The 23,239-nt window shown below is 37.8% G+C and overlaps 1 protein-coding gene across 4 annotated transcripts in view; it reads left to right on the top strand.

The window, feature by feature from the left end:
• SETD4 (SET domain containing 4) overlaps positions 1 to 22,419 on the top strand; it is a 39,376-nt gene extending 16,957 nt beyond the window's left edge. For 3 of the 4 annotated variants that reach the window (XM_069074972.1, XM_069074971.1, XM_069074973.1), the window contains 7 exons: positions 1,761 to 1,849; positions 4,307 to 4,736; positions 13,363 to 13,537; positions 15,996 to 16,077; positions 18,792 to 18,872; positions 19,304 to 19,427; positions 20,186 to 22,419. In XM_069074972.1, coding sequence (XP_068931073.1) covers positions 1,761 to 1,849; positions 4,307 to 4,736; positions 13,363 to 13,537; positions 15,996 to 16,077; positions 18,792 to 18,872; positions 19,304 to 19,427; positions 20,186 to 20,320 — 1,116 coding nt within the window. In that variant the 3' untranslated portion in view covers positions 20,321 to 22,419. The remainder of the gene's footprint in view (positions 1 to 1,760; positions 1,850 to 4,306; positions 4,737 to 13,362; positions 13,538 to 15,995; positions 16,078 to 18,791; positions 18,873 to 19,303; positions 19,428 to 20,185) is intronic. The other variant, XM_069074974.1, reaches the window with a different exon arrangement.
• The last annotated feature ends 820 nt before the right edge of the window (positions 22,420 to 23,239 follow it).

Genomic DNA, 23,239 nt, shown 5'->3' with positions numbered 1-23,239 from the left:
TCTCTACTTGTCTAATTTCCTCATATGTTCAATGCAGGGGTTAATTTTTTTTTTAAAGAGAGGAATACTTTATTTTACTGGTCCCCAAGGTCACCCTAAGTTCATTTACCCCAAGGGGCTCCCTGGCACTTGTGTCTTCCTAGGGCAGTCCTATTCCATCCTTGATGTTGTTTGCCATTTTCAGAATAAGCATTAGCATTCTTGTGTTTACATGATGGTGGGATGCTGTTATCAGATTCTGAAAAACCCCTGCCTATCATCCATCTTCATTTGAAGACATAGCATAGCATCAACCCCCTGATCCAGGGCATTGGGGTCCCTGGTCCAAAATGGGGCCCTCCCTACAATAGGCATAGTAGGAACTTAAAGAGAGTTCTCATACCTGATAGAGAGGGGATTGAGCAACAGTCCAAACTTTTTAACTGGTTTCCAAAAGACCTCATGGAGATTGCAGGGACCTGGGGAGTATTTATCTGGGAAGGCCCTGGTTAGAGTCTCTTTTCAGGGTTTAGACAAGGTCTAAAACAAGTCTATAAACAGCTTAGACTATGCCCTGTACTCATATTCTGCTTCTTAGTAGTCTGTGTTTCTTGGTGTTAAGGGGAAGTGAGGAAAACAATTCAGGCATTAGCCATTTTTATTTTATTTTATTTTATTTTAATTTAATTTAATTATTTTATTTTTATTTTATTTTTGGAGGAGGGAAGGCAAGGCAAATGGGGTTAAGTAATTTGCCCAAGGTCACATGGCTAGTTTTTGTGTGTCAAGTGTCTGAGGCCGCATTTGAACTCAGGTTCTCCTGACTCCAGGGGCTGGCGCTGTATTTTCACTAGCTGCTCCTGTATTAGCCATTTTGAAGCTAAAATTATGGGGACATTGATGAAGGCCTCGCTGTCTAGCTGGGCAGCAGCCATTGTCCTTTATGGGCATGTGCCAAAGCCAAGAATTCTAAGCTTCTAGTTGAGAAGGTAACTGGGCCCTACCTATGGCCCATAGGTGGTGGCTTTCTCCTCTGGCCCTTCTCTTGCCTAAGTCAGGGCCATTCCATAAATGACACATCCCATGTTGGCAGCTATTGCCTGGGCCTCCATGTCCATTTCGCTCTGGAGGACTGTGCTAAGCCTATGCTAGCTGAGGGGCCCAGGACCTGGCAGCCTACCATCCAGCTCATGGGATTATAGAACTATGAATTAAATGACCTCTAAAGTCCCTTCCCTCTGAGCTTGTAATTAATAAAAAATATAATTTTACTTTTGACATAAAAGCAAAATTGTATTTTTTGTTAATTTAGGCCTCTCCTAGTTGTTGTTTTAATGATTTGTGTACTTTCCACACCTAAACTGTTAGTTCCCTGAGGGTAGGGGTAGTTTCTTAATTATCTTAATTATTTTTGTATTTGCATAAGGTTTAACAAAATATCTTAGCACTGAACACATTGTGTAGAATTGAATTCTCCCCGGAAAAGTTACAAATATGCCTCATATATGTCAATTCATTACCATGCCCAAGTTCTGTACTTAGGGAAGAAATTGTACTTATGGCAGTGGGGGCTGATTACTTAGTCTGTAAAATCAAGGTGAGGAGAAAGAGAATTTCATTTCATGGAGTGATAGATGGCTCTTTGAGACTAGGCTTCTAACCCAATTATGTTGGTTCTGTGATATCTCTTAAATGATAGGACTGTGCATTTCAATAACTTTCTTTTGCAGATAAATTTTTCTTGAAGGAGAGATTTTAAATTTGCTTTCTTTTTTTGCAAGCCGGGAGAGCTGATTATTTCATTGCCTGAGAAGTGCCTGCTTACTACAGACACTGTAATTAAAAGCTACTTGGGAGCTTACATTACTAAGTAAGTAATAATAAATACATTCCCATAGGGGAGGTTTTAGTTTTTTCATAATCCTTAATAGTTAGTATTCTTAGTAAGTCTTAATAGTTGTCAGCTTAGAGAATCTGGACACCTCTTGACAGCATTAAGATTTAAAAACCTGATATTTCTAGCAGTTTTCTCTAAGAGTCCTAGATTTAGAGACAAAAGGGGTCATAGAGCTCCATCTGATCCATTTTACAGATGAGGAACTGAGACTTGTAGAGTGACTTTCTTTTTGCTCAGTTGTTTCTGACTCTTTATAACCCCAACCCCAGTTGGGTTTTGTTTTTTTTTTTTGCTTTTTGGAGGGGGGAGAGCAGGGCAATCGGGGTTAAGTGACTTGCCCAAGGTCACAGAGCTAGTAAGTGTTAAGTGTCTGAGGCCAGATTTGAACTCAGGTCTTCCTGACTCCAGGACTGGTGCTTTATTCACTGCGCCACTGAGCTGCCTCTCCCCCCCCCCCCCTTTTTTTTTGGTCAAAGATACTTGCCATTTCTTTCTCCAGCTCATTTTATAGGTGAGGAAACTGAGGCAAAAGGGTTAAGTGACTTGCCCAGGCTCACACAGCTAGCAAATATCTGAGGCCAGATTTGAACTCAGGCAGATGACTCTACCTGACTCCAGGCCCAGTGCTGTATCCTTGCTGCCCAGAGTGACTTGCTCAAGTCAAACCCAGTTCTTCTGGATGTATATCCAACTGAAATTATTTGAGGTTCCTTTATTTGCTACTGATCTTTCCAGTTTCTTGAAGACTTTAGCAGAGTTGAAGCACCTTTGAAGTAATGAGGGACATGGGTTTTTTGGCCTAGAAGAAAGGATTATTTTTGTACACATAGGTTCTTTTCTTTTTTGCTTTTTGGGATGCAGACTTAGTACTGGTATTGCTGTGTCAAAGGGTAGGCATAGTTTTATAGCCCTTTGGGCATAGTTCCAAATTGCTCTACAGAATGGTTGAATCAGTATACAATGTCACCTACAATGCTCCCACATCAATTCTTCCACATCCTTTCCAACATTTGTCATTTTCCTTTTCTGTCATACTAGTCAATCTGATAGGTGTGTGGTGGCTCAAAGTTGTTTTCATTTGCATTTCTCCAATCAGTAGTGATTTACAGCATTTTTCATATGACTATAGATAACTTTGATTACTTCATCTGAAAACTGCCTGTTCGTATCCTTTGACCATTTATCAATTGAGTAATGGCTCTTATTTTTATAAATTTGACTCAGTTCTCTGTTTGAGAAATGAGGTCTTCACCAGAGAAACTTGCTATAAAATTTTTTTTTCACAGTTATCATTAATATGTATTTTCCTCCATCCTATTTTCCCCCTGTTTATCCTCCACTTTCTCTCTTTTCACTCTGTCTCTCCTCAAAAGTGTTTTACTTCTGACTTTTACCTCCCCTAATCTTTACCTCTGTTCTGTCAGCTCCCTCACCCACTTTTCCCTTTCCCTTCGAAATTTCCTATATGGTAAGATAGATTTCCATACCCAATGGAGCGTGTATGTTATTCCCTCTTTGAGCCAGTTCTGATGAGAGTAAGATTTTCATGCTCTCACCTACCTCCCCTATAATCCCCTTTACTATAAAAGCACTTTTTTTCCCTCTTTTATATTAGATAATTTGCTCCTTTCTATATCTCCTCCCTTCTCCCCATACATTCTTCTTGATCTGTATTCAAAATCCATAGTTCCAGAACAGTTGACCAATGGAAGAAGAGGCCCACAAGGGTGAGGGAAAAGGCAGCTGAATGATGGTGGCGAACTCTAGAGAATGAGGGATGACTGGAAAGACAACAGCACAAGTAAACCTGACTCCTTTACTTGAGGATATAGCTGTCCTTTGTCAATTTTCCCCTCACCTCCATTATATTTGGTTGGAGTTTAAATTCTTCAAAGGCTGTAGAGGAATCGGGTACACACATGAATGATCCATCCTTTTCTGAGCAGCTCAATGGATAGAGTTATCAAACCTGGAGCCAGGAAGACCTGAGTTCAAATTCAGTCTTAGACAATTACTAGCTGTGTGACCCTGGGAAAGTCACTTAACCTTATTTGTTTCAGTTTCTTCATTTGTAAAATGAGCTAGAGAAGGAAATAGCACACCACTCCAGTATCACTGCCAAGAAACCTCAAATGGGATCACAAAGAATTGGACACAATTGAAATGACTAAACAACGATTCTCTTTTTGAGAAGAAGGCCTTGTAAAAGGAACCAACCCCTGACATGTCCTCATGAGCCTTGACTGATGCCATAGTATGAATACATACTGCCAGGGTGGCCCATTCTCTGTCACTCCAAGTGAAGGGAAGTAGTTTCTAGTAGGGAGCATATTCTGTTAAGTGAAAGAACATATTGAAATTAGAGCATTGGCCTATTTCACGTTTCATAGAAAAACTAATTGATTTTTCAAAATCTTTACTTTTAAATAGGTGGACGCCTCCTGTATCTCCCTTGCTGGCCCTGTGTGCATTTTTAATTTCAGAAAAACACACAGGAAACAAGTCTCCCTGGAAGCCCTACCTGGACATTTTACCAAAAACCTATACGTGTCTTGTTTGTTTAGAACCTCAAGTGGTGAGACTTTTACCTAGACCTTTAAAAATGAAAGCCCAGGAGCAAAGGACACATGTTCAGGAGTTGTTCCTTTCTTCCAGAGGGTTCTTTTCTTCTCTCCAGTCTTTATTTACTGAGGATGTGGAACACGTTTTTCACTATAATGCTTTTCTTTGGGCTTGGTGTACCATTAACACCAGAACAGTGTACATGAAACATGCACGGAAGGAATGTCTTTCGGCAGAGCCGGATGTGTATGCGTTAGCTCCGTATTTAGATCTGTTGAATCATAGCCCAGGAGTTCAGGTAAGAAATGTATCTTGCTTTTTGTGAAGAAGACCAACATACACATAGAATTTGACTTTGTGTAGCAGGTGGAATCAAAAATCTATCAATGCAAATTTATTAATCGCCTACTATGTGCCAGAACTGTGTACTGAGCATTGGGAGTACAAAGAATGAAACAGTCCCTGTTTACAATAAGCTTATGTTCAAATGAGGGAGATATCAAACACATACAAGTCTTTACATATTTTTATATACATATACATACATACACACATCTATATATATGCGCATAAAAATAAATGCATGTAAATAGATATATATGTGCTTAGTGTCTCCATATACATGCATATATACACACATACACACGCAATATAAGCATAAATACAAATATATACAAAATAATTAACTGCAAGGTAGTTTGGAAGAGAGGGAGCTTAATCTAGTTGGGAGTTGCTCAGGAAAGGCTTCTTTCAGGAGATGATGCTTAATCTGTGGCTTGAAGAAAGAGAGGGGCCCTGAGTGGCAAGGATAAGGAAGAAAATGTATTCCAGGCATGTAGGATAGTGTGAGTAACAGCCTGGATGGTAGAGTATGAGACAGGGAATAATGATGATTGAGACTGGAAAGGTAGAGTGTGGTAAGATTGTATAGGACTTTACAAGCTAAACAAAAGGGTTTATATTTTCTTCTAGAGGCCACAGGAAGTCACTAGAGGTAATTGAGTAGGGGAGCCACATCAGACCTCCTTCTAAGGGAAATTACTTTGTCAGCAGTTTCTAGGATGGTCTGGAGTGAGGCCTTGACAAGGACTTGGGGCAGAGAGACCAATTTGGAAACTGTTGTAATAGTCAGGGTGAGCTGGGATGCCGGAGAGAAGGGGGCAGAGGTGAGACATGTTGTGGAGGTAGAAACTGCAAGATCTGGTGACTGATCGGATGTGTGGCATGACAGGGAAGGTACAGTCCTGGATGATGCTTATGGAAAATGTGAATGTAAAAGCATGCCTGGTGCCAGCAAAAGTGTTTTCTCTCTTTTTAAAAAGTTCCCTTCCTCCCACATGACTCTCTTCGTCGTGACCTAAATACTTCATGCTGCTCAGTGTCCCCACTTGTAGCAATCTGGTATTCCTCAGCACTATTCTGTATTCCAAAATAATTCTTTCATTATTCTTCCCTTTCAAAAGACCTCCCAAAAAGCCAAAAGACCATAATTCTTCCCTTTCCCTGGATCCCCCCATTGAAACTCTGGTTCCTTATGCATGTTGCATATTAAAGCTAGTCTTTAGAAGGAAAGGAATTTCATCCAACCAATGACCACTTAGGTATAAAGTAACTAGCCACTAGTTTGTGGCTTGATCTGTGGACCTAGTTGGTGGGGTCAGGTTACCTGTAGTCAGATCTGATCGTGCTGAATAGAGATGCTTTATGTTGCTAGTCAGATTTTTATTATAACTACAAAAGTACTTTCAATGGATAAAGTATTTTCCTTAAAATCTTTTGAGGTTGGTACTTGTAGATAAGATTCCTTGGTTTTTTAAATGAAAGTACTAATATTAAGATGGAGAGTGAATGGAAAAGAGAATGACTATATGACTTGTATAATTTCCCCAGTCTGGTATTCTGGAAAGAACACTTAGAATCAGAAGACTTAGATATAGACGCAGACGCTTTGCTCATCTGTAAATGGAGATAAATTATACTTGCATTATCAATCTCACAGGATTGTTTTGAGGAAAGGGTTTTACATTGAAGAGCTCTATAAATGTGTTGCGGTTTCATGGTGTGTTGTGGGGGTTGTTGTCTCAAAAGAATTCCTAGTCAGACCACCTCTAATCCAAGGATAAGAATTTATTGGGAATGATGCCTCTAACGGGCAGGGTTCCACAAAGGAACCAGCCACTTAGTAAGACAAGACAGGCAGTTTTATTGTGTGATGATGCTGATTACACAACAGAAATTATGAATATTATAAAGGCAGGAGGGATTTGTTAAGGGATTAAGTAATGGGGGAGGGGTTCGTTAAAGGATTAGGTAATAGAGGAGAGGTCCCAGCCTTGGTGAAACTGCCCATGTGATTACCCACAATGCATACAGAAAAGCCTAGGTCAGTTCTTTACTATGACAGCACAGGTACCTACTTAGGGACAGTTCCTTCTATTATTTTGGGGTCCACATCTTTCTTGGGCATCCTAGTGGTGCTGCATTCTTATTAGCTGACTGTTGTGGTCCTTTCTGAGAGTAGATGGATGTAGTTGTGGTTGAGTGCAAACCTGCTGTTTCTGTGGGAAATCTGAAGAATGGGTTTGGGGGCAGTGGCTAGCTAGAAGTAGTGGTTGGCATGCCATCACATGGACACGCCTGTTGTTCTAGTGAGCAGTAAGGCATATATGAGGAAGTTAGGATATTGAGTTGGGAGTGGGGGGTGTAGTGACCAGGTGGGGGCAGTGGGCTTGCTGTTCAGTGAGGCCTGTGATTGAGTCTGGGGCCTGAGGTGTGATTAAATCAGGACATGCCTGCTGTTCAGTGAGGCAGATGAAGAAATTGGAATATCGGGACTGGGGGTTGATGGAGTTACATCAAATGTATTATTTCATCTCTTATTTATCTCACTTCCAGAGGCAGCAGAATTAGAGTGGGTATTAGGAGTATCTGGGTCCTTGCCAATCCTTAACCTTCGTGAATCTTTGAAATTCTCATCTTTATTTACTACACCTAGCTAGCTAGCATTTAATAGCACTTTAAAGTTTGCAAAATGCTTTACAAATGTGAATATTATATCATTCGATTGTCACAATAACCTTGGGAAGTAAGTGCTATTATTATCTCCCATTTTACAGTTGAGGAAATTAAGGCAGACACGTTAAAGTGACTTGCTCAGGATCATACAGCTAGTAAGTGTGTGAGACTGGATTTGACATTGGGTCTTCTGGATTCCAGGTTCCTTTCTCTTACTACTGTACCACTTGGCTCCCCCTGTTCTGAAGGTGATTATCAGGTATCTTAAAAAGTGATGCTTAGGGACGGCCAGGTAGCACAGTGAGTAAGAGTCCTAGCCCCAGAGTCGGGATGCCCTGGGATTGAATCCGGGCTCAGACACTTAGTACCCACCCAGAAACACCTGGCCGTGTAACCTTGAGCAAGTTATTTAACCCCAATTGCTTTAAAAAAAATAAAAATAAAAAAAAGTGATGCTTAGAGTGAAAATGTTTTAAAGAAGACATTTTGTTATTATGTAAAACATTAATGATAATGATAATAATAATTGATAATCTCATGTCTTATATTACTGGTAGTCTACCAGTAAATAGCTAATAATGGTACCTCATAATACCACTATAGTTTTGCATGTTTACCAGCATATTTTTTCTACTTATCTTATTTGGTCCACATAACTAGCAATTGAGGTAGATAGAACAATTTTTTCCTAGGCAACCAAGGCACAGAAAAGTTAAGTGTCTTCTTTCATTCTCTGTGAGTCTAGTATTTAATCACAATTGTCTTCTCCACTGCAACCACTGTTTTCATCCTTGGTAACTTCAATATTTACATTGATGCCCCTTCAAACATGCTTCATCATTTCCCTCAACTTATGTTACTTCCTTTTACATTCCTACTGCTACCCACATTGATGGTTATACCTTTAACCTCAGTATCACCCCACGATGATCTAGAACTTTCTTTTTTTTTAATTAATTAATTTTTAGTTTTCAGCATTCACTTTCAGATTCTGAGTTCTAAAATTTCCCCCCTCCTTTCCATCCCCCCTCCCCAAGATGGCCTGCAATTTGATATAGGCTCTACATGTACAATTATATTACATATGTTTGCACATCAGTGATATTGAGTAAGAAGAATCAGAACAAAAGGGAAAAACCATGAGAAAAAAAAAAGAAAATAGTATGTTTCAATCTGTATTGAGACTCCATTGTTCTTTCTCTGGATGTGGATAGTATTTTCCATCATGAATCTTTTAGAATTGTCTTAGATCATTGCTTTGCTCGGAAGAGTTAAGTCAGTCACAGTTGGTCATTGCACAGTGTTGCTGTTACTGTGTACAATGTTCTCCTGGTTCTGCTCACTTCACTCAGCATCAGTATGATCTAGAACTTTCAAATTCCTGTCTTAGAGCTTTCTATGTCTGAACGTTAGTCTTCTGTCTGAAGACTTTGGGCCATCATGTGTAGTCTAGCCTTTATTTCTTTCACAAGACTTTTTTGTTAACCAGTTTAGCAGACATTGTTAAAGGTGTTGACCCCTTGGAATCCCTTGCCCCTCCCCCTCCCCCATTCTTCTCCTGTCCATGCTGTCCTTACTGGGTCATGACCCTTCACCCTCTGTCCCATTGTCTTCTGCTTCTCTGCTTAGTCTTGAGTGAAGTCGTGGTACTGTGTCAGCTGGATCCGCTACAAATTTTTGTTTAACCTCAGCTGAGACTTCCATCTTTTCTATTTATCTGATATCCAGTCACATTCCCTTCAGCAGATATTCTAAATCTCCCCTTTTCTTCATTCTCCTAATGCTATGCCATGTTCCCTTTGCCTCACAGATGACTTTGCCTCCCATTTTATTGAGAAAATCAAAGCAGTCTCTTGTGTGATCCCTTTAATCCTTTCCTTCACAAATCAAAATCTATTTTTTATGTCATTATTGTTGATTCATCTTTACAAGATATGCTTGATCCCATCCCCTTCTCTCTCCTTTGGAAACTTGTCTGGCATTCCTTCTCATCTTTAATTTTTTCCCGTCTTATTCCCTGATGTCTACAAACATGCTTAGGTCTTTTCACCATTTAGTTCAAATGAGATAACATTTGTAAAGTGCTCTAGCACAGTGTCAGGCAAATAATAGATGCTGTTTTGATTTTAGTTTTATTGGTATTAGATTTTTCAGTATATTCAGCTGTGTATCAATATGTATCAACTATGTTCATGGCACTATAACAGGGACAGGGAATATAGAGATAGAAGGGAAGCTTTTCTTGCCGCCATGGAAATTACTTTTTACTGGGTCAATATACCATGTACACAAGTAAAAATAAAGTTATTTGAGAAGACATGGTCACTAATAATCTTTTTTTTTTCTTCTTGAAGTGGGGGAAGTAGGGCAGTTGGGGTTAAGTGACTTGCCCAAGGTCACCCGGCTAGTAAGTGATAAGTGTCTGAGGCCGGATTTGTTTGTTTTTTTTTTTTTTTAAAGATTATTAATGGGGTGGCTAGGCAGCTCAGTGAATAGAGTACCTGCCCTGGAGTCAGTAGGAACTGAGTTCAAATATGGCCTCAGACACTTAACATAAAAACTAGCCATGTTACCTTGGGTAAGTCACTTAACCCCAATTCCCCCCTCCAAAAAAAGCAAAAAAATAAAAATGAATACACAAACAAAACCTTCCCTTGACCCTTCTCTCTTCTTGTGCTATCACCCTGTATCTCTTCTTATTTTCTCCATTAAACTCATTAGGAGCAGTAATTTGTGTTTGATGCCATATCTTTATAGCCCCAATCTTTGCCTTTTGATCCGTGTTCCATATCTTTAACTGTACTGTTTGTATACTTTGTGGTTTTATATCTGTATCTCTAGTATCTAGTGCTTTACTCATAGTAAGTGCTTCACAAATGTTTATTGAATTTAATTGCCCAGATTCATTGAACTTGTTAATCATGAGGCAGAATTATCATCCAGTTCTCCTTGTTCTATTCCCTTTACAGTCGTCAGTGCGGTAGTGATCAAGTGTACATGTAGCTTAGACTGCAGGGTTAAGCAAATGTGTGTGCTAAGGAGCTGATGATCTGTGACAGAAGTGGGCTATGAAATGATTTTTAGTGGTACAGTAGCTAGGTTGTGGAGAAAGGGAAGCAGAGCCCTAGACTACATTGTGAAAGGGGTCTCTTGATCAGAATGATCAGAAAAGTCCTGTTTGGGAGATGGAACTGTGAGCTTTCTATGTCTTCACAGATTTGCGAGTAAATTTATATTCATTGGTGAATAGAATAAGTTTATATAGTTATATATACATGTATGTGTGTGTGTGTGAACTTAGTTTTCTCATGTGTAGAATGAAGGGTTTAGACTAAATGATTTCTTAGATGCCTCCAAGCTTTGAAATTCCATAATTTCAAATTATTACAAATTTTATTTGATTACAAATAGAATATTTGTAATTTGTAACAAGTAGAATATTACAAATAGAATATTTGATTACAAATAGAATAAATCATGAATGAATCTTCTCGATACAATTTTGAAAGAACTTAATAACCTTTAGTCTAAGCTAAGATAGTGCAACTGTTGAAGATGCCAAATGTCTACTAGAGATCAGTGCAGAGAGATGCTGTGAACATAGTAGGGGCTAAAGTGAAGTACTTTGTGACTTTGCAGTTGTTGGAATATATTTCATTTTCACTTAAGTTGGTGGTGTCTTTATGCTCCATCCCTGTGATGGAGCAAACCAAGAGTGTGCTGTCCTTCAAGTTTTTGTTGAGAGCCCAACTAAGGTCCAAATTTCTTGTGCATGCTTTAGGCCTGAGGTATTCTTAAAAAGAACTCGTACATATATTCCTGTTTCGGCTCTGGGCTCCTGGGATCCTGTTCAGAAGAAGCTCCACCAAGACAAGTTTTCAGGACTCAGTTCTCCATTCTTCTGTAGCTGCTCTGCCACCAGATCTTGGTCTCAAGGAAATTCTGACTGTGCCACTGTGGGGCTTTTCTTATATACACAGTATTATGTACTTCCTTCAGCCAATTTCCTGTTACATCAGTAACAAGAAGACAGTTGTTCATACCTTCTGTTCCCCCAATCAGAGGCTTGATCAGTTACTAAGTGTTAAGTACCTGCTACTTTTGCCAACACAAAGGGATCTTCAAATTCAAAATTACATTGCCATTACAGGGATTAAGCATAAGGAAAATTTACTTTTCACTTAAGGAAAATTTCCCTGCTTATACCCATTCTTTAGTCTGTAGAACAAGGTTTTTTTTTTCCTTCTTCTCAGTATATTTCTTCATATTTGCTACCTGTAAGCAAGGAACATTTGCCTAAATTCTGTAGCTGTTTTTGAACATAACAGCATAACTTACATGTTGAAGCAAGAAATGGAACTTTTTATTTTTTTTTCTATAACTGAGAAATGACATCTACCAGTGTTCTTATTTTAATAATGCACATTTAGGGTTTGAAAACAAAATCAGATTTGTGAGTCTGATTCTGTCTTAACAGACCAGAAACTCCCCCAAAGCCTCCAAAATGTTTTGTTGATAACTTTTGTCTTTATGTCAGCATTGTTTCAGTTTCCCTAGACCTCCAAATCAAGCCTTCCTTTGTGACAAAGAAAAATAACCAAGCAAAATCATCTAGTGCAATGAAGTTGTCTGATAGCATATACAATTCTCAATTGTAGCAATCCCATGTTTCTATAAAGTGAAGGGAGAGAGGTAGGTTTTGTTATCTGTTCTCTGAGACCATTGCTTTTTCAGTTATTCAGAGTATGACTTCCTTTTGGTGAGGTTTCATATATATTACTGTAGTCATAAGTATTGTTAAATTGTAAATTTTGCCCTGTATCAGTACATAGAAATTTTTCTGTGTTAATCTGATTTGTTCATATTGTCAAATGAACACAGTAATATTCTATTACATTCATATAACATAATTTTTCAGCTATTCTTCAATTATTAGGGAACCATTTTATTTCTATTTCTAGGAATTCTGTGGTGAAATTTCAGTATAAATTGGGCCTTTATTTCTGCCTTTGACTTATTTGGATAGGTGGGGCCCATAGTGAAACCATTGGTTGAAAGGGTATATCTGAGCAGTTTAGTCACTTTTCTTGCCTAATTTCCAAGTGATATCCAGAATGGTTGGGCTACTTCATAGCTCCACCAACAGTGTATGTTTTCAGTCTTCTCATATCCCTACCAATGCTGACTGTTTTTTTTTCATTTTTACCAATCTGCATGGAAAATTGAATTGAGGTGAATCCATTCTCTTATGTGGACATTTGTAGTTTGTAGTTCTAAAAAAAAAAAACAACAAACCTGTTCGTATCTAGATAATCTAGATTTTATGGATTTCATAATATTGCTTCCTCTTGGTTCTCCTCCCAGCTATCTGACCGCTTCTTAGCTACCTTTGCTGGATCATCAGTATGTATTCTGTCCCTAACTTCTTCCTTCTAAAACACACAGACACAGACACACACACACACACACACTCTCTCTCTCTCTCTCTCTCTCTCTCTCTCTCTCTCTGACTCTCTCTGTCTCTGTCTGTCTCTCCTACTTTCTTTCACTGACTTGACATGTGATTACTCTTAAATCTATGTATCCAGCCCTAGTCTTTTTCTCACCTCAAGTCCTACATTACAGACTGCCTATTAGACTTTTTAACCTGGATGTTCTTAGAGAAAAGACTCAAAAACCAGCTCTCTCTCTCTCTCTCTTTGTAGCTACCACTACATTCACTAGATTGATTAATAGCCCCTCTGAGTCAGGGGGGCCTTTTGTTTTTTTCTCCTTTGCCTTATCATTAGTGTTTAGCACATAGTAAGTGCTTAATAAATACCTGTCAGTTGATATAATTTGAACCATTTATCCATCTTGGAATTAATCATGTCTCTTAAGTGTGATTTTTAATCTGTTTTCCTTTGCAGGTAAAAGCTGCATTTAATGAGAAAACTCATTGTTATGAAATTAGGACTACTTCAAGTTGCAAAAAATATGAAGAACTGTTCATCTGCTATGGCCCTCACGATAACCACCAACTGCTTTTAGAATACGGATTTGTTGCCATCAATAATCCACATAGTGCTGTTTATATATCAGTAGGTCAGGTCAAGTTTTTTCTGTGCACATGACATGAGTGAATTCTTAAAGGCCTTTTTATGTAATCTCTAATAAGGAGAACATGTTCATGATTTAGTTTCTTCTCTATAGACCTGTTTAGTCAGTTCTTTGACTTGAGTTTGAAGCTTAAATTTTCAGTGAAAGAAAACTGGGATTCTGTGGGAAAACTGATCAGAGGAAGGTTGCTGTTGACAGAAAAAAGCATAGCAAAGCATGAGAGATGAAAACCATGTTAACTCTCATCCTTCTTTGTGCCACTTGTATATTTGCACAGTGCTATGTTTATTTGTGCACATTTTTATTTTGTTGCTAATAGATTATAAGCTTCTTGAGGGCAGGAACTGTGCTTTATTTATTTTTGTTTCTCTTTTAGTATCTACCACTGTATCTTGTTTGTAGTAGGTGTTGTAGGAAATGTATACTGAATTGAATAGAGAGGAAGATGTGGAAAGTATTGTACCAAGTCATGTTTGATTAAGCAAAATTAGATAGGGATTTATTCAATGATAAATATTTACTGAGCATCTACTTTGTATAAGACACTGGATTTGTTACTAGGAGATTGCCCCCAAAAAAGTTTATTAACACAGGTTACAGTATATAGAGAGAAAATATATGTTTTTCATTATGTTCTCCTAAATGACTATTTTTATTGGTATAGTATATTTTGTTTTATTACAACCTGGAGATCTATTCAGACATTAACTGTTATAGATTGAATGAAATTCCAAGAGGTATTTTGTCATTCCATAACAGAAGGTTGATATTGCTGACCTGAAGCCATAGAAGCTACTTTTTTGGTCAGTATTCAAACTCTTCTTTTTCTATGACTTCAGGTCATGGTGGGTAATGGCTTGATATTTAGTGCACAAATATTGGATAAAACAGATTTGTTGATTCTGAAGGATGTGAATTTTAAAGGAGATTTTAGAAATCCTCAATATAACAAAGATGATGCTTTAGCTCTTAAATAGAATATTTACCTGTTCATTCAAATTAAAAATGACTAAAATAATTTTTCAGCCTTATAACAAGCTAGCTTTGAGACTGATTTAGATGTTTCATATTTATGACATATTATATAATAATAATAATATTAAAGAATTTTAAGATCTAGACTTTTTATATTCTGACTCCTTTATTTTACTGTTGAGGAAACTGAGACATGGAGAGGTAGGTCCCAAAGCCACCTAATGATTTAATGGTAGAGTTAGGACTGAAGTTCAGGACTCTGTACTCTTACGTAAGTGATTTTTTGCGTTACTCTATGCGGTTGATGAAATAGGGGGAAATAGAAAATATGTTATAGTTTAAACTATTGGATTAAAGTCATTTTAATTTGAATTGTTTTATAGTTTATAATTAATTTATATTTAATTTATAATTATATTTATAATTTATAACATTTATAATTAATAGTAGTAACTATGATGAAACAAAAAAATCTTGTTATCTAATCCTTTTGTTTGACTTGCATATTGGGAGCAAGAATTAAAAGTTGGATATAATAAACCACTGGGCAGCGAGTACATTGGAAGGGGCACTGGACTTGGAGTCAGGACAGACTAGTGTTCAAATCTTCTCCCTAAAACTTTACCAGTTCTAAGTCACCTAACCTGTTTAAGTTTCTCTTTCCTCATCTGTAAGATGAGGATATATATATATATATATATATATAATTTTTTTTTTTTTTTTGCCTTTTGAAGGGCAATTGGGGTTAAGTAATTTGCCCAAGGTTACACGGCTAGTTTTTTCGTGTTAAGTGTCAGAGGCCAGATCCGAACTCAGGTTCTCCTGACTCCAGGGCTGGTGCTTTACTCACCATGCCACCTATCTGCCCCAGATGAGGATATTTTTATAGAAAGTAATAATAATATTACAGGGCTGTCATGAAATGTGAAATATTAAATGTGATCATTTATATAAAGTACTTTACAAATCTCAAAGCACTTTATGAATGTCATCTATTATTTTTTTTTTAAGCAATTGGGGTTAAGCAACTTGCTCAAGGTTACACGGCCAGTTATTTCTGGGTGTGGTGTCAAGTACCAGAGCCCAGATTCGATCCCAGGTCATCCCGACTCTGGGGCTGGTGCTCTTACTCACTGTGCCACCTGGCCGCCCCATTGTCATCTATTATTAGTATTATTATTAATACTGTTTCTAATAGTATTTTCATGAATACTAATACTTCTAGTACTACTACCTTTACTGTGGTCTGCTGCCATGAAGTTATTGTGACATTATGGATGGTGAATGACCTTCGTGAATTGGGCAAGAGGAACAGATTCTGTTTTTGAATCTAAAGCTCTTACACTTCTTCATTGTTATGTAATGCAAATGATAATATTCTAATTAAGCTACAGCTGTGGTCTGAATTATGCCTCAAGTATTAGAATCTTCCTTTTTTTTTAAATGATTCTTATCTTTAAAAATACAGATGACCTTGTTGATCACCTTCCTTCAGTGGACACACAAATGAATAAGAAGATTTCCCTTTTAAAGGAGCATGGCTTTTCAGAGTAAGTATCCCTCTTTAATGAAATTTTCATTTCAGAAAGCTTTCTTAGGAAACCTTAGAGTAAACAGAATTTTCTTCAAGGCTGAATTGATTAATCCAAAAATATGTATTGAATATAAAACAGGATACTGTGCTAAGGGCTTTTAGGGATAGACACATAAAATACAGTCCCTGGCTTCTAGGAATTTAAACTAGGAATTTACTTGCAGAGACCAGATATCTATACTTGGACACAGAATGAATTAAATAACCATATAAGGAGACAGGTACTGAGTGGTATAGATAGTATTTTTTTTTTTTTTTGCTTTTTGGAAGGCAATTAGGGTTAAATGACTTGCCCAAAGTCACACTGCTAGTTTTGTGTTAAGTGTCTGAGGCCTCATTTGAATTTGGGTCCTCCTGACTCCAGGGCCGGTGCTTTATTCACTGCACCACCTAGCTGCCCCGCTATTTTCTGATATAGTGTAGGTGTCTTTATGAAAATATGGTAGCAGTGGAGTCCCATAGGACAATATAAAAGCAGCAGCAACTTATTTGGCAGTTGATTTGAGTTTCTTTAGATGTACTATCATCTCATCAGGCCATATGTAGGAACTCATGTTTGAAACCTATTAATTTTGTGGACATGGAAAAAGTCTAAGGAATATGCTCTGAAATAGATTCAATGATGATATGGTAAATAAAAAAGTAGTCTTGAAACCCATTATAGATGATTTGCTTTGTGATTAATCTGTGACCAGTGACCCTTTCTGGTTGTGTTTCTTCCCACTCCTCCCTCCCTTACTCTTAAGCCTCTACCTCTTAACATGAAGCTGATCTAAATATTCATTAAAGTAAAACATAAAAGCATAATTAAGGAAGTAACTATACAAGATTCATTGAAAGTTAGAAATTATACAAGATTCCTTGAAAGATGAAATATAGACAAGTGAGGCATTGTCCGTCCTAGAGGAGAATCATCACCAGGCTTAAGTCAAAGGGTTTGCTATAGGTGATGATGTTCCACAGATGCTCCTGTTTGCGAATCACATTGTCTTGATTTTAGCAAACCCCAGCTCATAAGAGAGTCTCCTGAATGAGATTTGTAATCTCTCAAGAGTTTTCTTAACTTTCCACATAGGAAAAATTCAAATGGATAAAGAATGAATGACCTGTTGTCCAGGCTATGGCATTCACTTGGGCAAACAATCTGTAAAACTAGTCCATTGGTTTGTATACTTTGAACGTGGACTTTGAAGTTATTGGAAAATTGCAAAGTTATTTTAATTATCTCAACATTTTCTTTGAAGGGTCATCTTTTTAGTTTCAAGAGTAGCTACCAAATTGGTGACCGAGTCATATATTGCTAAGGACCCCGGAAGAATTTCAATTCAAGATCATTAAAATGGCAGTGGAATAGTGGATAATGGGTGTGACATTAGAAAGGAAAAATGGTATAAAGTATGTCATTGAAGAAGTGTGTAATCAGAAAAAAGATGGCTACTTGTGTTAGGAACTGGAGTTCACAGATTAGAGCTGGCAGGTATGTTAGAGGGCATCAAGTCCAAGCATCTTATCTTCCAGTTGTGGAAATTAAGACCCAGAGAAGTGAAGAGACTTGTTCAAGGTCACACAGTTGGTAATTAATTGGCAGAGCCATGATATAAACCCAGGTTTTCTTAACTCCAAGTCAGCACACTCTTCACTGTACCACATGGCCACAGTGTACGGTCTGCAGGCTCCTCTCAATATGTCTCATGTCAAGTTAAGATGAGGATGAAGGCGTCCACCAGTGCGCTAGGTGGATCTGCTCTGGAAAACACATGGAAAAGCAAGGATTCACGTGTCACACAGTGGGCAGGCAAGGTTTGGCTCTGTTCTCCATAATTGGGAGGAATGTCCTTATGGATAAAATCCATGTGAATAATTGAGTAGGGGTGGCCAGGTGGCACAGTGAATAGAGCACTGGCCCTGGAGTCAGGAGGACCTGAGTTCCAATCTGGCCTCAGGCACTTAACACTTGCTAGCCATGTGACCTTGGGCAAGTCACTTAACCCCAATTGCCCTGCCTTCCCTGCTCCAAAAAGAAAAAAAAAGAATAATTGAGTAAATTTCCTATAAAATATATTCCAAATCAAAAAGTAAATGATTTTGTATTGTTCATATCATTTGGTCTCTATTCCCTAGGCTTAACCCCTTAGATGAGCTATAGCTCATCAGAAACAGACTAATTCCTTTTTTTTCTTACTCTGAAATGAATTCTTACCCTCTAACTCCTGTGATCTCTTCTTCTGATTGGTGAGTTCCTCTGAAGAAGTATCCACACAAGTCACACTCACCTTGAACCCAGCTCACTTCCTAATTTTTCTGGACTACTTTCTCACATCGCCCCTACGTAGTACCTTCTTCCTATCTCCCTAGTCTCCAGTTACTTTTCAAGTGTTCTCTTCTCTTTTTAGGATGTAAGGTTCTTGAGGGCAGGACCTAGCTTTCTTTTTTGTTTGTATTTGTATTCTCAGTGCCTGGCATAGAGTAAGTGCTTAATAAATGCTTTATTTATTCTGATTCTATCTTTTTACACATTTGTGACTTTTTCTGCCTTTTCCCTTGGCCCAAGATCACAGGCCACATATTGTTTTGCAGGCTCTTAAAGAAAATTGCCATAATGGTGTGTCAGAGTGTTCTGCAGCGAAGAACTTTTAATTTCTGCCACTGATGGTTATTTTTCTTCTTTAGGGATTTAACTTTTGGATGTGATGGGCCATCTTGGAGACTGCTTACAGCCCTTAAATTGTTATGTCTTGGAGAAGATGAATTGTAAGTTTCCGAGTTGTATTCCCAATGTGTGACTGAACATATTGTTTTGTCTAGAAATCAGGGCTTCATTTGTCTTTATGCTTTTTATCAACAACTTCAATTTGGAGGACAAAGCATGTTGTTCAGTCAGCAAGCATTTATTAAGGTCCTACTGTGTGCCAGACACTGTGTTAATGCATTGGAAATACAAGTTCAAAGAATGCATGTACAGTCCCGATTTATAAAGAACTTAAATTCTGATCAGTATACAGACATTTTTAAAGTAGTTAAAAGTATATACAACATAAAAAAAAATGTATAAATACAAATATATACAATATGTTTAGAAGAAAATAAGAAAGGTTTTGTGGGCTTTTATGGAGGCACAGCTTTTATATTTCCCTTTTTGTAAATGCTGCTGATGTTGCCATGTTAAATATTTTTAATTCTAGTACATGCTGGAAGAAAGTGCTTCTTGGTGAAGTAATTTCAAACACAAATGAATGGAAGAGTTTGGTTTTGTCCAGAAAAGTATGCTCTTATTATATAGAAGAAGCCAAAACTGCACTTCAGAAGGTATATATTTTTTTTCTTTTTGGAGGGGGGATGGTAGGGCAATTGGGGTTAAGTGACTTGCCTAAGGTCACATGACTAGTTTTTGTGTTAAGTGTCTGAGGCTGGATTTGAACTCAGGTCCTCGTGACTCCAGGGCTGGTGCTTTATTCACTGCACCACCTAACTGCCCCCCAACATTCTTTATTTAAAAAAATCTTAGGTTAAACTGTTCTGCATGCAAATTTAATAGCATATATATTTGCACATCTCAATAAAGCTTTATAATTCAAACATTTTTCATTTAGGAATTGCTTTGTTCTTCTGTTAAAATAACTGTTCTCATACTTTTTCACAGTGGTAGAAGCCTTCAGCTTAAATAAAACTTTGACTGAACCCTTGTAGTAAAATGCTTTAAAATTGTAATTTTTGGGGTGGCTAGGTGGCACAGTGAATAGAGCATTGGCCCTGGAGTCAGGAGGACCTGAGTTGAAATCCGGCCTCAGACACTTAACACAGAAACTAGCTGTGTGACCCTGGGCAAGTCACTTAACCCCAATTGCCCTCCAAAAAGGAAAAAAATATATATTTTTAAATTCTTATTAAGAAACAGCATAAAGTTCACATAAAAAAATAAGAAACTTGGGTTGTTTCAGTATATTTTTGCAGCACAGATTGAGAAACACTGGGTTAAGCCATTTATCTTATGTTCCTAAGTCAACTCAGTCATTGGAAAATTCTTCCAAAATTATTACTAATATTGATGCTTTCATCATTTCTAGGTTTCCCATATGAAGGATGAGGAACCAGCCCTGAAAGACCAGTTAACTTTGATAGAAAATTTGTGGATAGAAGAACTAAAGCTTCTTCAAGTGTCTGCAGATATTCTAAAGACTATGCACCAAGAAATCACCTGACCTGCCAAGAATTATTTCCTCTACCGCTGTGGTGTGTGACTTTTTGCAGGTTGCAGGGTTACGTTGATTATGAGGTTTTGGATTTTCTGTTGTTTGCAAAAACATCACTCCTTCAGGAAGCATTTATTAAGCATTTGCTTGTTTCAATCTCTGTTCAGTACTGAAAGTACAAATATAAAAGAAAGATAATCTCTGCCCTTAGGGAGGACACATTCTACTGGGGAATTAAAAGATGTTGACAGATAAGTAAATATTCGATATATGCAAAATAAATACACATTTATCTGGGAATCTCCTGGAAAGGGGCACTAGAAACTGGGTGAATCAAGAAAAACTTCTTGAGCAGATCCTTGAAGGGATTTAGAGGCTGCAAAAATACAAGGAAAGAAGAAGACCATTGTAGATGTGGAATGATAACTGGGGAAAAGATGTGGAGGCAGGAGATTGAATGTCCCATTCAGTAAGATGTAACATCATGCAAGGCCAGGAATAGGATTGATGTGGGCCAGAGTAATGTGGAATCAGCCTGGAAACATAGCAACATTGTGAAGGATTTAAAGAAACCTGATCCACAGACATCCACTTGTGTTCAATTCTTTGCTACCACTTATAAACACATACACACAATATACATGTTATTAGCATAGCACATATTTTAGTATGTTAATTGATTCCATTACTATATTAACTATATTTATATAATATATTATGCTAACATGTTATATTAATATGTGATAAAATATAATATATTACATATATTGAATATATTATAATAATAACTGAACTAATAGTATATAATAAGAAGAACTGAAACACCATATATACACACATCTACACACAGAGAAAATTGGTCTTTGTGCCTTTAGAATAAAACTTATACAGAAAGTGACTATAATGTAAACCAAAAGAAGATTTGGCCTTTGAGAACAGATGATGGAACACATGTTATTCATCTTGGTAGAGAGGTAGAAGACAGAATGTATATGGGAATGTGTGTCATTAGATGCAGCTGGTTTTGCTTGTATTCTTTTTTGTTAGAATGATCTGGTGAGGCATAATGTTGGGAAATGTAACACCAACGCAATATTCACAGAACTGATAGTGACTACAAATATCCCAGCATATTCTCAATTGCAAAATATAACAGACTCCTCATATATAAGACAGAAGCAAAACATTTATTCAGACACCAGAAAGCCAAATACCAACACCAGGAAACCCAATCCATCATAGCAACAAAAAGTTAATATACCATAGCACAGCAGGAAGCCACACCTCCGTTAGCCTTCGCACAAACATTCACAAGCCTAGCTGTCATAGCAGGGGTCTAACAAACACTCACAAGCCTAGCTGTCTCCTTTGGTGTGTCCTCTCTTCCCTCTAGCTATAACTGCTCTGACTTCCATCTTGCTGTGGGCTCTGCTTCACCCTTCAGCAAACTCCTTCCCTCCACAGGCTCCAAGTGATTGCATTCAGTCTATTGGGGCAGGGAAGATCTTTAAATTCCCATACAGGAAATTACTGTTATGTTAAAAGCCTTTTACACACACACACACATGCACACACACACGCACATGTGTATTTGTATAAAGATCCAGTGTGACATAGTGGGTGGAGAGCTGTCCTTGGAGCCTGAAGGAACTGAGTTAGAATCTTGCCTTTGACACAGACTATGACCATGGGTAAGTCAGGTAAGCTCTCAGTGCTCTAGGAAGCTTTCTAAGACTAAGTTACAGAGGGACTGATCTGCACTGGTGCAGGAAATTCCTCATTGAGAGCTTAACATGAATTAAATCACAAGTTCAGTCTCTATCCCTGTCTGTGTGTGTACACTTGGACTTCCACATATGTGTATGCACATATAGAGATAAATGTATTCACATATATAGGGATATGTGCTGCATATGTGTACAGAAAGAGCTAATGATTCAAGGAAAAGTACAAGGAAGAAGGAATGTGTCCAATGGATGTATGTAATCTGCCTCATGCCCTCTATTCTACTGTAAAAAACAAAAGCAATGCACATTTTCAAGATGCTTGGACATTTAAGAAAGATTTTTTTAAAAGAAATTTAATAAAGATACAAGCTGAATGTACAATTCACTTGCCACAGGTAAAAATCACTTTAGTATTGTTAACATCTTTTCTCTGCAACAGTCTTTTTCCCAGAGGCTGCAGTGAGCTTGGACTTCAAGGTCAAGGTCATTTGGAGTAATTTGTCCTCAGGTCCAGTTTAAAAGTCACTTGAGGTTTAGAGAATTATCTACAGACAGCCCCACCCATCTCTCCTCACTTTTGGCTGTGCTCCCAAAGGTTGGTTATATCAGTTCATCCCTCTTCATTATATCCTTCACATCTCTGCCTGTGCTATTTTTATAAAGCTCTGATGGAATAGTTACTTCTGTATTCAAATTCCTTCAGTGGCTTCCCATTGTCTAGCAAGTCAAGTATAAATATAATGGCATTCAGAGTCCTTCAGCAAGCCGACTTCCACCTGATTTCCAATGATTATCCCAGGCTACTCCCTTGTTCTGTTCTGTATTCTAGCCAAATTCTTCCTTTTGTCCTCTCCTTTTCTTATGCTTTTGCTTATACCTGCACCCACTTGCAGTGGGTGAGTGATGGTTGGTGATGGTGGTGTCAGGATATGTGTTTGTGTTTTGGGAGGGCATCAGTAGTAGTACTCTGTGTGTGTGTGTGTGTGTGTGTGTGTACACACATACCTATCTCCTCAAGGAGGTTCAAGGATAAAGGAGAGGTTCTCCCTGAATTGCACTAGTCAAGGAGCTAGCTTGACAATCAAATGAATGTATAGATTCAGAATGTAAGCACACCTGGATATATGCATGGTGTGGACATCCTGAGAGCCTAGCTTGAGGCTAGCTCTCCTAGAAATTGTTCTTGAGCATCAAAAGATCT

This window comes from Petaurus breviceps, unplaced genomic scaffold (genome assembly GCF_028583685.1).
Source record: "Petaurus breviceps papuanus isolate PSGF00001 unplaced genomic scaffold, PetGlider_PUasm1.0 90897, whole genome shotgun sequence".
Lineage (NCBI taxonomy): Eukaryota > Metazoa > Chordata > Mammalia > Diprotodontia > Petauridae > Petaurus > Petaurus breviceps.
This window is presented reverse-complemented; position numbering and strand designations above follow the sequence as displayed.